This window comes from Kickxella alabastrina, assembly GCF_025024165.1.
Source record: "Kickxella alabastrina strain RSA 675 chromosome Unknown BX661scaffold_15, whole genome shotgun sequence".
NCBI classification, from domain to species: Eukaryota; Fungi; Kickxellomycota; class Kickxellomycetes; order Kickxellales; family Kickxellaceae; genus Kickxella; species Kickxella alabastrina.
In genome coordinates, this window is record NW_026251486.1 from 133,190 (window position 1) to 146,254 (window position 13,065).

Here is a 13,065-nt window from a genome sequence, read left to right on the forward strand (position 1 = left end):
GAGAATTGTATAAAAAATTAATTAAAAAATGTTTTTGAAATAAAAGAATGCAACAATTAATGGTGCTAATATTGAAATATTAAAAATTTGAATCTAGTTGCGGTAATTATCAATATTGTTCATGGTCATGCTCTGTGCAAGTGACATGGCGCCGCCACTGCCATCATAAGTGAATCCGACAAACTGTTCCTGAACAGTCTCCGAAAGGTTCGAGTCAGCGATGTACGAGTCCTTGGGAGGCTCAGCAGTGAACTCCTCGTCAAAGTTACTGGTATCGTTAGCCGACGCCACGCTGGGCTTGAATGGCGGCTCGTATTGCTTGCCAATCAGATAGTCCCAGTTGATCTCGGCAAAGAACGGCTGCTCCTTGATCTCGGCAGCGCCATTGTTGCCCAGGCGGCGGCGCGGGTCACGCTGGAGTAGGCCACGCAGCAGCGACTTTGCGCGGTTACCCATGTCCTCGGGGAAAACAAGCTCGTCCTCGAGAATGCGCCGGTACATCTCATTGACGTTCTCGTCGTAAAAGGGCGGCAGGCCAGTCATCATCTCGTAGAGCAGCACGCCAAAGGTCCACCAGTCGACGGTCTTCGTGTAGCCGCGGCCCTGCAGAAGCTCGGGGGCCAGGTACTCAGGGGTGCCGCAGAACGTGTTTGTTGTCTCGTTATCGCCCATGTTCAGCTTGCACAGTCCAAAGTCACACAGCGCAATGTGGCCGCTGTAGTCCAGAAGAATGTTCTCGGGCTTGAGATCGCGGTAGATAACGTTGTACGAATGCAGGCAGTCGAGGGCGCTGAGTAGCTCGGCGGCGTAGAAGCGACTGCGGTGCTGGTCAAAGCGGCCCTCGCGTTGCAGGTGATGGAAGAGCTCGCCACCAGTGATGAAAGCCAGGACGAGGTACAGCTTCTCGGGTGTCTGGAACGAGAATTTGAGGGGCACAATGAAGGGATGGTTGATTTTGGCAAGCACGTTGCGCTCGGCCAGAGTGTGGGCAACCTCGGAGCGCATGACAATCTTTGACTTGCTCAGAATCTTCATTGCGTAGATGCGGTTGGTGTCGCGCTTGCGCACCTGCATGACCTTTCCGAAGCTGCCCTTGCCGATGACCTTGAGTAGGTCGAATTGCTCAATGTTGAGGGGGGTCGAGTCCTTCTTGTTGAAGCAGTACTGGACGCGAATGTGGCCAGAGTTTCCGGCGCCGCCCAGCAGCGGGATCCAGTCGTCATAGAGGCGGTTGTCGGCAAAATCGGGCATGATCTGCACGGCGCCCAGGAAGATGGCGCCCGTGGTGATGGCCTGGGACTGACCGCTGTTGGTAGGCTGCACCTGCTGCTGCTGTGTGGTGCGTCCTTGACCATTGGCAGCGTTGGTGCTGTTTCCGTTTCCAAACCTCTGGAAGCCGCGGGTCTGGGGGGTGCGCTGGTGCTGCAGCTCGGCCGTGCGCTGGTAGAGTGAGACCATCACAGGACTTGTGCGCGAGACATCACTACAGGCAAATGAGAATAATGATTGAGCAGGTAAATTTAGTTATTAGGATTAGTTTTTTTTTTAAGAAAAAAGAGTTGATCTGGTGTTAATGTGATCCAGTATTTGGGCGATCTGCTTGGAATCGCAGGAATTCCCAACCAAAGAACAAGGTATATCCACGAGAGAGTGCAAGTGCGAGTGCGAGTGCGATTGAGAGGGATCAGGCAGGTATGTAAACCTGTTTCGGGAGTTGCGAACAAATAAGGCGCGCAGAGTGAATGGTCGAGTATTTTTGTAATGAAGGTCGTTTTTTATAGGGATATGAGAGACATTAAGGATGCGGAGAGGGAGAGCCCAAAAACACAAAAACACAAAACACAAATTGGATGCAGATCATTTGTAGTCTGGGTCTTTAATTGGCTCATACTAAGCTGTACAGCGAAAAAGCAAAATGAAGATCTGCAAGTGTTGTGGTCAGATAGCTGAGAGCGGATGCAAATGGGATATGCAGCATTGCAACTACAACAACAGGTGTTTTGTTGTTAGATGGTTGTGGCATGAATAGAGAGAGAGGGAAATATACAAACAGACTGCACTCAAGTTTAAAGCTCAGCTTATTTTTCTTCAGATTGACATGTGTTTTGATGAGTTAGGATTTTAAAACAAAAACCTAGTATTGCCCAACCCACCATGCATGAATATGGACATGAACATGAACATGAACATGTGCACGAGATGTGGATTTACTTTGTTAGTAGTGGCGTTGAGGATGAGCAACGAGGACTCTATATCATGTGTGTGTGTGTGGGGGGGGGTTGTTTATGACAACAACAATAAAGATGACATGAACAAAAAAACCACATCAAAAAGTGCAACAATATGTGCAGAGTCTGAAGAGTGAGTGAGTGAGTGAGTGAGTGAGAGACGTGTGATGCGGGTAAACATCATTCAAAATAACATTCATTGTCTGTCTCTTGATATTAACCAAGAAAAAAAACAGAGCAGAGCAGCATGCAATAGTGGCAAAGAAAGATAAAAATGCAAAAATGCAAAAGCGTATAAAATAAAACAAGAATAAACAACTTTGGGATCGGCAATACAGCATATCAGACATAGATAGACAGACAGACAGACAGACAGAGAGACAGACAAAGAAAGCAAAAATTGAAAAAGAAACAAGGAGGAGGGGGTAAAAGGGGGGATGTGAGAAAAAAGGAAACATAACAGGGAGAATAGAGAGAAGGTGAAAAAACTTACAAACTGACACGGTATTTCCAAATAGGATTTTGCATGTCACCACCAAGACTGGTAACAACAGCTTCGTTCTTGTCAAACTCGACAACAGCATATGGACGCTGATGGGCTTCGTTTTTGTAAGGAGCGTAGCGAGCCATCAGCTGCTGAGACCCAGGCGGGTAAACCAGATTGCGCGCCTCCATAACGCGGATGACCAGAATGCCGGAACGCTTGACCGATGAGGCAGGGTTCTGGTTGGCACTGGGCAGGCCATTGGTAGCCATACCCTGCTGCTGCTGCTGCTGTTGTTGTTGCTGTTGCTGGGAGGGATCTGTGTTGATGCTTTGGTTGGACGCGGCTGAGGGAGAGCGCATTGATGATCCGGAGCTATTGACGCTGTGGGTATTGTCGATAGACATGGATGCAAACAGCTGTTGCTGCTGCTGGGAGTATGCAGAGTGCTGAGCGGCGTTGGGACCGGGGTACTGCGGGATTCCGCCGCGGATGGAGCTGGCTATTTGCTGCTGCTGCTGCTGCTGCTGTTGTGGAGGGGCCTGCTGTTGTCTCATAGAATTAAAAAAGCCCGAGCCAGACGCAGTTCCGGACAAGGGCTGGTTTGCCGGAACAGAGTCTTTGGAGCTAGCCGCAGACGAGTTGTTTTCTATATTTTGCGGGTAATGAGTTGTGCACATAATAACGATGGGATGATTGAGTTATTGGAGGAGAAATTAGAAATTAATTTTTTTTATATAAATTATTGTGTTGCGTCTTGGTCGTTGCCACAATAACATAGTGGTGGCGGTGGCGGTGGCAGTACTTACTGGGGCGTAGCCAAGACATGGGAGAAATAAAAAGTAAATAACAGAATTTATAGTTTGTTGATTTAGCAAGTACAAATAAAAAAAAGGATTAGAACAGGAACAAAATAAAAGAGCAAAAAAAAAAAGGAATTATATTTTATGTTGTTTGGAAAGGCTAAAAGAAATAAAATAACGCAAACAATGAGGGCGGCATTGACACCGACCGACGATGATGCGAAAAGGCTGATCGAGATGTAAATAAAAATAAAAATACACAGGATTAGCGTTGCTGCTGATGCTGCTGCTGATGCTGCTGCTGCTGCTGCATCAACGAACTAGAAATGTTCAGGCTGGCTGGACCCATGAACGACAGGCGGTTGTTTGGGTTCGACACGCCCGAGGGCAACGTGGTGGTGGTGGCGTTCAAAATGGGGAAGCTCACAAAGGCATTGAGCTTGGCCGACTCGTACATGCCGCGCACAGTGCGGCGGCGCCTCTCGGCAATGCGCGAGCGGGGCAGCGCATCGCGCGGCACAAAGACAATCTCGTCGAGCAGCACCTGGTGGCGGTCCAGCACGCTGCTGAAGGCCAGGCAGGCGATGTTGGGCAGGAACGAGTCGGCAGTGGGCATCTGGCGCATCATGATGACGGCGACCAGGCGCAGCGAATTGGAGCTGGCGGCAGAGGCGGACGAGTCTGCATTAGCCAGCGGCGGAAACGTGGTCTGGAACACCACGCAGCTGTCCGGGAGGATGTCTTCGGCCGGGTCCTCGACGGCGCGCTCAATGTCGGCGTAGAAGTACATGTACCCGTCGACGGTGAACGTGGCATCCATCTTGCCGGCCACAAACAGGTACGGCTCGGGCGGGGCGCTGCCCGCAGCCTCGTCGGCCGGCTGCAGATACAGGAAGCCCAGGTCGCCGGTGCGCACAAACTCGCAGTCGCGCGACGTGGCCAGGAAGCCGGTGGCGGCTTCGTCAGCGGCCGGCATCGGCATCGGCATCGCCACGGCGCCGCTCGAAAGCCCAGGCAGCGGCGTGCGGCGGTTGAGCGCGTTGCTCTGGCTGCACACCCACACCTCGCCGATGGCGCCGGCCGGCAGCGGCATGCGCGTGGCCGGGTCGACGATGGCCACCATGGTGCTGCCCGACACCTTGCCCGAGTCCTGCAGCACCAGCAGCCCGGCGGCCATGCCGTCGGCGTCGGCGGCGGCGTCAGCGGCAACGGCCACGACGCGTGCGCGGCGCAGCGCGTGCGGGTCCAAGCGCAGCGTCAGCGGCGGCACGCCCAGGTACGCGCGCGTGCTGATGCAGGCGTTCATCTGCGTGGCGTACAGCGGGTTGATGGCGCGCGCGTCCAGCCCGAACGGCGCGAAGAAGTCGCGGATCTGTGCGCACGCGGCCGGGTCGATGCGCTCGTCGGTGGCGACGATCAGGTTGCGCACGCACGCCAGGCTGAGCGCACCGCGCGGCGGCGGCGCGGCGGCCAGCGCGCTCATCGCGTGCTGCAGCATCGGCAGCGTGGCGAAGGCGTCCTTGACGCCGTGGCGCTGCACCAGGTCGAACCACACCAGCGGCGCCGCAAAGAACACCGGCGGCGGCACCACCAGCGTCGCGCACCCGACGTAGACGCCCAGGAACGCGCAGTGCAGCAGCCCGTAGCCGCTGTACGACCGCACCGACGCCACCAGCGGCAGCTGCGGCCGCATCTGGAAGTCGGCCTTCTGCTGCGCGCAGAACCGCAGCAGCGCCGCGTGCGAGAAGCCCACGAAGCGCGGCGTCGACGCCTGCGCGCCGGCGAACAGCATCACCAGCGCCGACCGCTGCGCCTGCGCCCACGCCGAGTCGAAGCGCAGCGCGCCGCGCCCCAGCACGCTCCTGGTCGCCGGCGCGCGGTCCAGCGCCAGCGCCGGCGGCATGCGCTGGCCGCCCAGCAGCGCGCGCAGCGCCGGCACGCGCAGCGCCGCGTCCAGCGCCTTGCCGCGGAAGACCGCGTCGCCGGCCGCGTCGACCAGCACGGCCGCCACGCGGAACTCGCGCACGGCCGCCAGCAGCGGCGGCAGGTCCTCGGCCAGCCGCGCGGCGTCGGGCGGCGCCACGACGATCGGCACGGCGCCGACCGCCAGGCTGGCGTGCACGGCCACCACAAAGTCGACGCCCGGCGCCAGCGCCACCAGCACGTGGTCGCCGGCGCGCACGCGGCGCTTGTCCAGCAGCAGCGTGGCGGCGGCCGCCACGCGCGCCGCCAGCTGCGCAAAGGCCACGGGCCGCGTGGCGCGCGCGCGCGCGTCCAGCTGCACGTACGCCGGCGCGTCGGGCGTCGCGGCGCCGCGCCACGCCAGCAGCTCGGCGATGGTGGCGAACGCGCCCAGGTCGGCGCCCGAGCGCTCGTCGACCGGCGGCGGCGGCGGCTCGAGGCTGGTCTGCTGCGTCCAGCGCGCGAGCGGCGGCAGCCGGCCGGCGGCCAGCGCGGCCGGCGGCGGCAGGTTGAGGAACAGCCCGGCTGTCGCTACGCGCACGAAGCTGCAGCCGACGCGGCCGCTCTCGAACTGGTGGCGGCACAGCTGCGCGTTGACCGCGCGCTTGCCGTACTGGAACGCGCGCGGCAGGGCGCCGGCCGGGCACAGCGCCACGGCGAACGCGCTGAGCCCGTGGCGCGCGCGCAGCACGGCGTGGATCTCGTCGGCCAGCGGCGCGTGCAGCCCCGACCCGCTGCGCACCTCGGCCGCCACCACGGCCAGGTGCGTGTCGTTGGCGTACATCTCGAACGCCGCGCACTCGCCGACCTGCGGGAGCAGCCGCCGCACCGTGGCGTTGATGTCGGCCGCGTAGTGGAACGACAGCGCCGGCCCGCCGTCGCCGCCCAGCGCCAGCGCGCGGATGCGGTCCTCGTAGAACCCGAACACCAGCACGCGGCCGCCGACCGCCGCACCCATCAGCCCCGTGCGCAGGAACGCGCCGCTGCTGGCGCGCGCGCCGCCGCCGCTGGTGAAGCGCGCCGCAAAGATGCTGGCGCTGAGCTTGGGCAGCCCCCAGAACGCGCCGCCGGCGCTGGACACCCACAGCTCGCCGACCGCGTCGCCGGCGCACAGCTCGCGCGTCTCGGGGTCGACCACCGCCACCGCCGCGCCGGCCGCCGGCCGCCCGAACGCCTGCACGCGTACCGTGCCGACGCGCTCGGCGCCCGGCTCGCCGCCGGCGCACAGCTCGATGCGGTTGAGCCGCAGCGCCGCGCGGTCCAGCACGAGCCCGTCGCCCGCAGCCGTGGCCGCCTCGGCCTGCAGGCAGTCGTGCATGGCCAGCAGCCGGCTGCCGTGCTCGGCCAGCGTGCACACGGCCGTCACCACCGCGTGGCCCTCGGTGTCCTCGATCGCGCGGTACGGGCAGCCGAACGGGTGCAGCACGCTGCGGTTGAACGCCGCGTGGAATGCGCCGTCGACGAACAGCGTGTCGACGAGCAGCAGCCGCAGCCGCCCCAGGTTGGGCGCGATTTTCTTGCTGAACGCGCCGATCGACGCCGGCTCGTCGGTCGCCGCCGACAGCACCGCCTGCAGCCCGGTGTAGTCGCCGGCCGCCACCGTCGCGCAGTACCGCGTCAGCACGTTGATGTACGCGCCGGCTGTGTCGCACACCGCGCTGCTGGCGTACACCGTCTGGTGCCCGCCGTAGCACCCGCCCAGCACGCCGTACACCAGCCCCAGGTGCTGCCGCGGCTCGACGTACGTGACGACGACGTCCTCGAAGACCGCGACCGACGCCGTGTCCTGCGGCGGCGCGGCTTCGGCCTGGGCTGCCGGCGGCGGGGCCTGCAGCGGCCTGGGCGCCGAGATGATCTCGCGCCCCAGCGTCGACAGGTTCGACGCCGCGCGCGTGCGCATGCTGATGGCGTCGGCGTCCCTGCCCGTGCCCTCGCTCGACACGATGCTCGCCGAGTCGCGCGCCCGCGACCCGCGCCGTATGCGCGGCAGCGACCCGGCGCTACGCAGCCGGTCAAGGAACCCGCCGCCGCTGCCCCAGCGGTGCTTTGACGACTGCGTCGGCGACGGCATCGGCTGGTCTAGCAGGTCCAGCGGCTCGGTGTGCGACACGCTCAGCATGGGCAGCTGCGGCGACCGCCCGTGGCTCGGGCTCTGGCTCTGGCTCTGGCTCTGGCTCTGGCTCCGGCTCTGGCTCTGGCTCTGGCTCTGGCTCTGGCTTTGGCTCTCGTCGTCCAGCGCCAGCGCATAGTCGGTTGTCTCGCCGCTGTCCTGCTGCAGCTCGACGCGGTGCTTGTACTTGCGGCCAATGTCCAGCATGCCTGTGCTCATCATCCACACAGCGCTCTGCTGCATGATCTCGCCGTGCGTCACCTGCACGCCCTTCAGCTCGCCGTTGGGACTCTTGCTAAACTCGATGTACGCGACATCGCCGCTCGTGAGCCGGTCGATGCTCTCGTCGCCATGGTCCGCTGCCGATCCTGCTGCTGTCGCCGGCCGCGCGACGTGCTGCGCCGACACGTTACCAGCGCCGACTGCTGACAGAACGTGGCCGCCGAGCTGATCGGTGCGCACCCACGCCACGGCGCTGGGCCAGCCGGGGCCGACGTTGTTCTGCGCCAAGTCCTTGTTGAGCGCGCGCGTGTTAAGCTCGGTCGTGAGCACCAGCGCCGCGCCTGTCGAGTTGAGCACGTGCGCCAGCTCCGCGTACGAGTCGCCGGCGACCACCGGCACAGCACACATGCCGGCGTAGAAGCACCCGAACAGGCTGCCGACAAAGTCCAGCATCTCGTATTTGCGGTACACCAGCGCCACGCGAGAGCCCGGCGCGCACACGCCCTTGTGCCGCAGAAGTGCAACGATTTGCAGCGCGCGTGTGTGCAGCCCGCTCCATGTCCATGACCCGATCTCTTTGCCCTTGGTGTCCACGCACGAGTACGCAATGCTCTGCGATGAGCTGCGCGCCCGGTGCCGCAGGATCGCTGCCAGGCTACTGAACGACTCCATCAGGTGCTTAAGCTTGGCTGAGTGCGCCTCAGCTGGGATCGTGTGCGGGCTGATGAACGCCCCGATACTGCCAAATTCGTCCTCGGCGGGTGGTCCGTGGTACTGGTGCTGAACCGGTGGCTGTGCCGACTGCTGCTGCTTCTGTTGCTGCTGCTGTTGCTGCTGCTGTTGCTGATAGTCGGACTGAGATTGGCTTGTCGGCTGCAGATAGTTACCCTCGACAATCGTCTCCATGTACCCACCCTCGGGCGCAGCCACCATCTGGTGCTCTGCCGCCCCATTTTCGCCGCCAGCCTGCATGCTCGCATCCCAGTCCTCGTACACCAGCGGGCCCTCGTACAAATAGCTCGTGTGTCCCCTGGTCGCCATATCCGGGTCCTCTTCGGCCAGCATGGGAACCTGTTCTGCCGGCGCAGTCATCTCAAGGTACGTCTGCGCATCCATCGACATTGCCGCTGACTCCTCAAACGTGTACTGCAGTGACTGACGGTTGTTGGCGCCCATCTGCTGGCGGCCCCCTTCTGACTCGACCGGCCCGGCAATCTGCATCTGCTCGGCCGCCAGCATCATCATGTCGAAGTTGGCAGGGACCTCAAGCTCAGACTCGTGCTCTGCTTCATAGTACGATATGCGCGCCGCATTTTTAGCCGCCACCGCGTTCCACCCTGCAGAGCGCGTGCCATATGTCGGCCGCCGAGACACAGCGCGTGCGGCAACTGACTTTTGCATCTGCTGCGCTTGCTCCACAGTATCAACCTCGTCCAAGACGGGGAACGCCACCTCACGTAACTTGTCGTTGCTGTTGACAACCTGAAGCCCGCCGCCGAACGCCGCGCTTTGTATGCTGTTGCGCTTAAGCTGCTGCAAGTGGCTAGTGACCCGCCCCGGAGAGACCGGCGGTTCAGGAAATGTTGCCGCTGCCGCTGCCACCGCCGCCGCTACTGCTGCGCTTCCTTTATCGCTACCAAAGCCAGTGTCAGCCAAAACCATGTCTTTGAGCGTGATCGTGCCGCCGCGAATGGTGCTGGCCGCCCCAGTATCCGCCAGCACACTGCTTCTTGCCGAATGTGGCCGCTGTTGCTGTTTCTGCTGCCGTAACGACGCGTACATCTCCTCTTCCTCTGCGTCAAACTCGTGTGTCTCGTGCGTGCCCGACACCGGCGACAAGAAGGTTTCCGCAGCCGCAGCGCTAAAGGGCATGTGTGGCACCGGCACCGGTCTTTTTTCCTGCATTGGCGCCGCTCTTGCGGCTGCCTGCGGATCAATGCCGTGGTGGATGAACAAGCCTACGGTCGGCGTATCGGGAGTGAGCAGCTGAGACGCTGATGGCATGCTGGGTGCTCCCAAGCGAGACGGCAGCTGCACGTTGCCCCGGTCCGCTGCAATTTGGATCGGCTCCGGCCTAAAATCCCTCTGTGCATGCGCCAGTGCGCTGCCAACAGCCACTTCTGCCATCCTATCTTGTCCAGTCAGCTCATGCGGGTGCTGTGTCGTACTCTGCGCGCCGACCATATCCGCCATGTACCCTGTGGGCTCCAGGTCGCTGATCTCGTCCAGGATGCTGTTGCTGCTGCTGTTGTCCGAGTACAGCTCCTGGTTGTTCTGCGATGACAGCGCGGTATAGGGATCCATCATGTCGCTGAGCACGTCGTATGCGCGCCCAGACGTCATCTCGTCGAAATCACCGCTGTTCTCGCCGCCATAGCCTGCGTTCTGCTGTCTCCGCGCAACTGTGGGCATTGGTGGCATCGAGTGCATCGGCGACCCCAGACTGAATCCAAACTGCGGAGACAGCGGCCCGCTTTCCTCGCGCGAATACCCTGTCTCTACACTCAGCTTTTGCCGTTGCTGCTGGTGGGACAGGTGCATATCGTCGCCATAGTCGTCCATGCCACTGCCGTTATTGTTGTTGTTGCTGCTGCTGCTAAAGTCATCCAGCAGGGCTTCAAAGTTGATTCCGGGCTTTTTAAATCCCATGGCCGTAGACTTGCGCGCGTCGTAGTTGGCCTTTGTCGACCCGCTGCGCACACCAACAACTGCGTCTGCCGCTCCCCTGCTTCTGTGCGCACCAGGCTTTGGGTTTACGCCACTGTCAACTGTGCTGCTGCCACTGCTGCCATTGCCGGGTGAGTCGAACTGCATTTTTCTAGCACCCGGCAGCACGTCTTCGTCGTACCCGGCGGCCAATATCGAGTTCCGCACATTGTCTGTACTGGACTGATACTCTTGCATCAACTGTGCCATCCGCTTGGCCAATCCCTTTTGCGTGATATCGCCGTCCTTGTACTCTTGCTCGATGTCTCGTATGCGCACCTGGTACACAAACGGTAGCTCGTCGATGGTTGCCTGATCGATAACCGTGTCCATTGCGATCGGTGTCGTTTAATTAAAGTAAAATAATGGTATGGGGTATTTGCTACGGTTGTTTGCTATGTGTGGTGGATAAGCTACAAACAAGTTTAATAATTGATGTAAAAGAAAAATACACGCAAATGTATGCAAAGCAAAAAATAATTGATGGGAATGAAAATAAAAAACACAAAGGGTTGAAAAAAATTAAAGCAAACAGACAAACAAATCACCAACTCCCTCTTTCTTTCACGTCTAGTTTTTGCTAATGGGATGCTAAAAGCAGGATTAAATGCGCGAGCAATACCCGCTTTGAAGGAATGTTTGGAAGTTTCAGCGTAGAGTCATGAGACTAAGCATAAAGTAGAGGAGAGAAAGGGGCAAACATGTTTGAGACTTTATTTTAAAAGTTACTACTCCAAATCCAGCACTTCAAAATGGGGGAAGAATTGCGTAAAGACCAGTAACAACGAGTCATTGAAAAGTGAGGTGGAGAGGGGATATGGGGGATTCCGGTTTCACTGCGCATATCCCTGACATCGTTGCCGTCATGTTGGTTCCAAGAGAGGCAAGGGCCGACATGGACTTTTCAAAATGCTCGAAATTCAAGTTTTTTTCTTTTGTAATAACAAAAGTCCTTTGCTGCCTTTTTGCTCACAGTTGGTATAAATATGTTTATGCACAAATGGGCATCAATACTATTGGTATTGTAAACAAAAGAAACGTACCAGAAACAAGTGGAAACAATAACAGGGCGAATCCTCCGAATAAAAGATAATTAAGATCGGACGTCCTTGAGTTGTTTGTATTTTGCGCTGTTGCTTTCGTCTCTTCAACCAAGTAAAAAAATAACAACAAAATACAAAAAAATATAGTGAAAGGGAATTATCAGTGGAAAAAATATAAAGTGCAACAAAATTATAACAAGTTGGGTAAAAAAAAACGAAAAGAAAGAAGGGCCAGGATTTAACCCAAGCGGAATATTTTATCGTCTCAATTTGTACATATTTTCTGCCTTTGGGTTTCCTTTTCTGGAGCAGAATTTTTTATTTGCGCAAGCACACTTTTATCGCAGTGTCATGTTCATCAGATTTCTTTCTGCAACCTCACTTCCCCTCACGAACACGCAAACATACACAAACAGGTACAATTAATAAACGCAAAAAGCGAACTGCACAACAAAGCGATGGATCGGACAACAACACTGAATGTGCATTTTTCTTGGTGTCTAGTGCTGGAACCAAAACAGCTCACCAGTAGGGCAAATCCTGAACATAGACGTAGACACCGATGCAAAGATGCAGCTTGAAAGCACGCATCTGCCTATTTTTGTTTTGCTTATTCTTAGCGTAGTGCACTGCGCTGCATTGCATATTTTTTTGCATTAAAAATGCTTTTCTCACTAAATTGTCGTATGGCTGCAGGTGGCCTGCTCCCCATGTCATCCCGCAGCCAAGCGCGACAAAGAAGGACTGAAAAACAAATAAAACAAAAAATAAGGCCAGTACATATATTTGTGTTTGTGCTTGTGACCAGTGCAACACCCATCTCAAATCTCAATTCCGGAGGACATGAACGCAAGAACGTCCTCCAGCGCAACCTTCGAGTCGCTGCTGCCAACCGCCTCCTTCGCCGACGCATCAAGCCCGCCCTCCGCCTCGTCCATCCTCTGCTTGACCAGCCCAGCCACGGTCTTTGCATGTCCCCTCCGATGCTCAATAAATGTGTTGAGCGCGGCAACCGCCAGCGACTCATGCTTCTCGGCCCGCGCCGCCCAATCCAGCCGCTTGTCCTGCTGCGACTCGGCCTCGACCTGCGCCCAGATAAGCTCCTCCTCCTGTTCAATCTCGGGCGCCAATTTTGTGCGCAGCAGCACCGAGATGATATTCTGCTCGTGGATGCTGCCCGGTCGCGTCTTGGGCGCCACTGACATTTCCTTGAGCAGCGCCGCGTGCTTTTTGCTGACTGCCTGGTTGAGCACTGCGTATTTGGCCGCCAGAATGTTGAATTTGCTCAGAAGGTCCGGCCATGACACCAGGTTTGGGTTGTCTGGTGTTGGCCGTGTTTCGTCAATGACCACTGTGAATGATTCGTGCAGTTGCTGGAGCTGCCGCCGCAGCATTTCCAGCTCGACAATGTTTGAGTCGTCCATGGCTCGTGTGGATGTGTGGATGTGTGAATCTGTGGATGTATGTGTGGGTGATTTCAATAAAGTGATGATGTTGGTGTTGACGT

The 13,065-nt window shown here is 58.1% G+C and overlaps 3 protein-coding genes across 3 annotated transcripts; all 3 read right to left on the reverse strand.

Annotated features, from left to right (window-relative positions):
* On the reverse strand, positions 1-3,304 carry BX661DRAFT_184185 (kinase-like domain-containing protein). The gene is made up of 2 exons (XM_051536418.1): positions 2,722-3,304; positions 1-1,483 (listed from the first exon to the last, which is right to left on the reverse strand). The coding sequence occupies exons 1-2, from the start codon at positions 3,267-3,269 to the stop codon at positions 94-96; spliced, it is 1,938 nt and encodes a 645-aa protein (XP_051390726.1). The 5' UTR covers positions 3,270-3,304; the 3' UTR covers positions 1-93.
* Positions 3,305-3,724: 420 nt separating this feature from the next.
* Positions 3,725-5,402, reverse strand: BX661DRAFT_184189 (uncharacterized protein). The gene has a single exon (XM_051536419.1). The coding sequence runs from the start codon at positions 5,305-5,307 to the stop codon at positions 3,781-3,783; it is 1,527 nt and encodes a 508-aa protein (XP_051390727.1). The 5' UTR covers positions 5,308-5,402; the 3' UTR covers positions 3,725-3,780.
* Positions 5,403-12,379: 6,977 nt separating this feature from the next.
* Positions 12,380-12,982, reverse strand: BX661DRAFT_199097 (uncharacterized protein; the record flags this gene model as incomplete). The annotated part of the gene is made up of 1 exon (XM_051538296.1): positions 12,380-12,982. One exon carries the CDS (start codon positions 12,980-12,982, stop codon positions 12,380-12,382), a length of 603 nt encoding a protein of 200 aa, XP_051390728.1.
* Positions 12,983-13,065: the final 83 nt, after the last annotated feature.

Bases quoted from the DNA above. Each gene is read 5' to 3' on its own strand.
- BX661DRAFT_184185 (XM_051536418.1), bottom strand. From the start codon at position 3,269: ATGAGACAACAGCAGGCCCCTCCACAACAGCAGCAGCAGCAGCAGCAG. The intron at 1,484-2,721 runs GTAAGTTTTTTC...ATTTGCCTGTAG, and splicing joins TGGAAATACCGTGTCAGTTT to TGATGTCTCGCGCACAAGTC.
- BX661DRAFT_184189 (XM_051536419.1), bottom strand. From the start codon at position 5,307: ATGCTGTTCGCCGGCGCGCAGGCGTCGACGCCGCGCTTCGTGGGCTTC.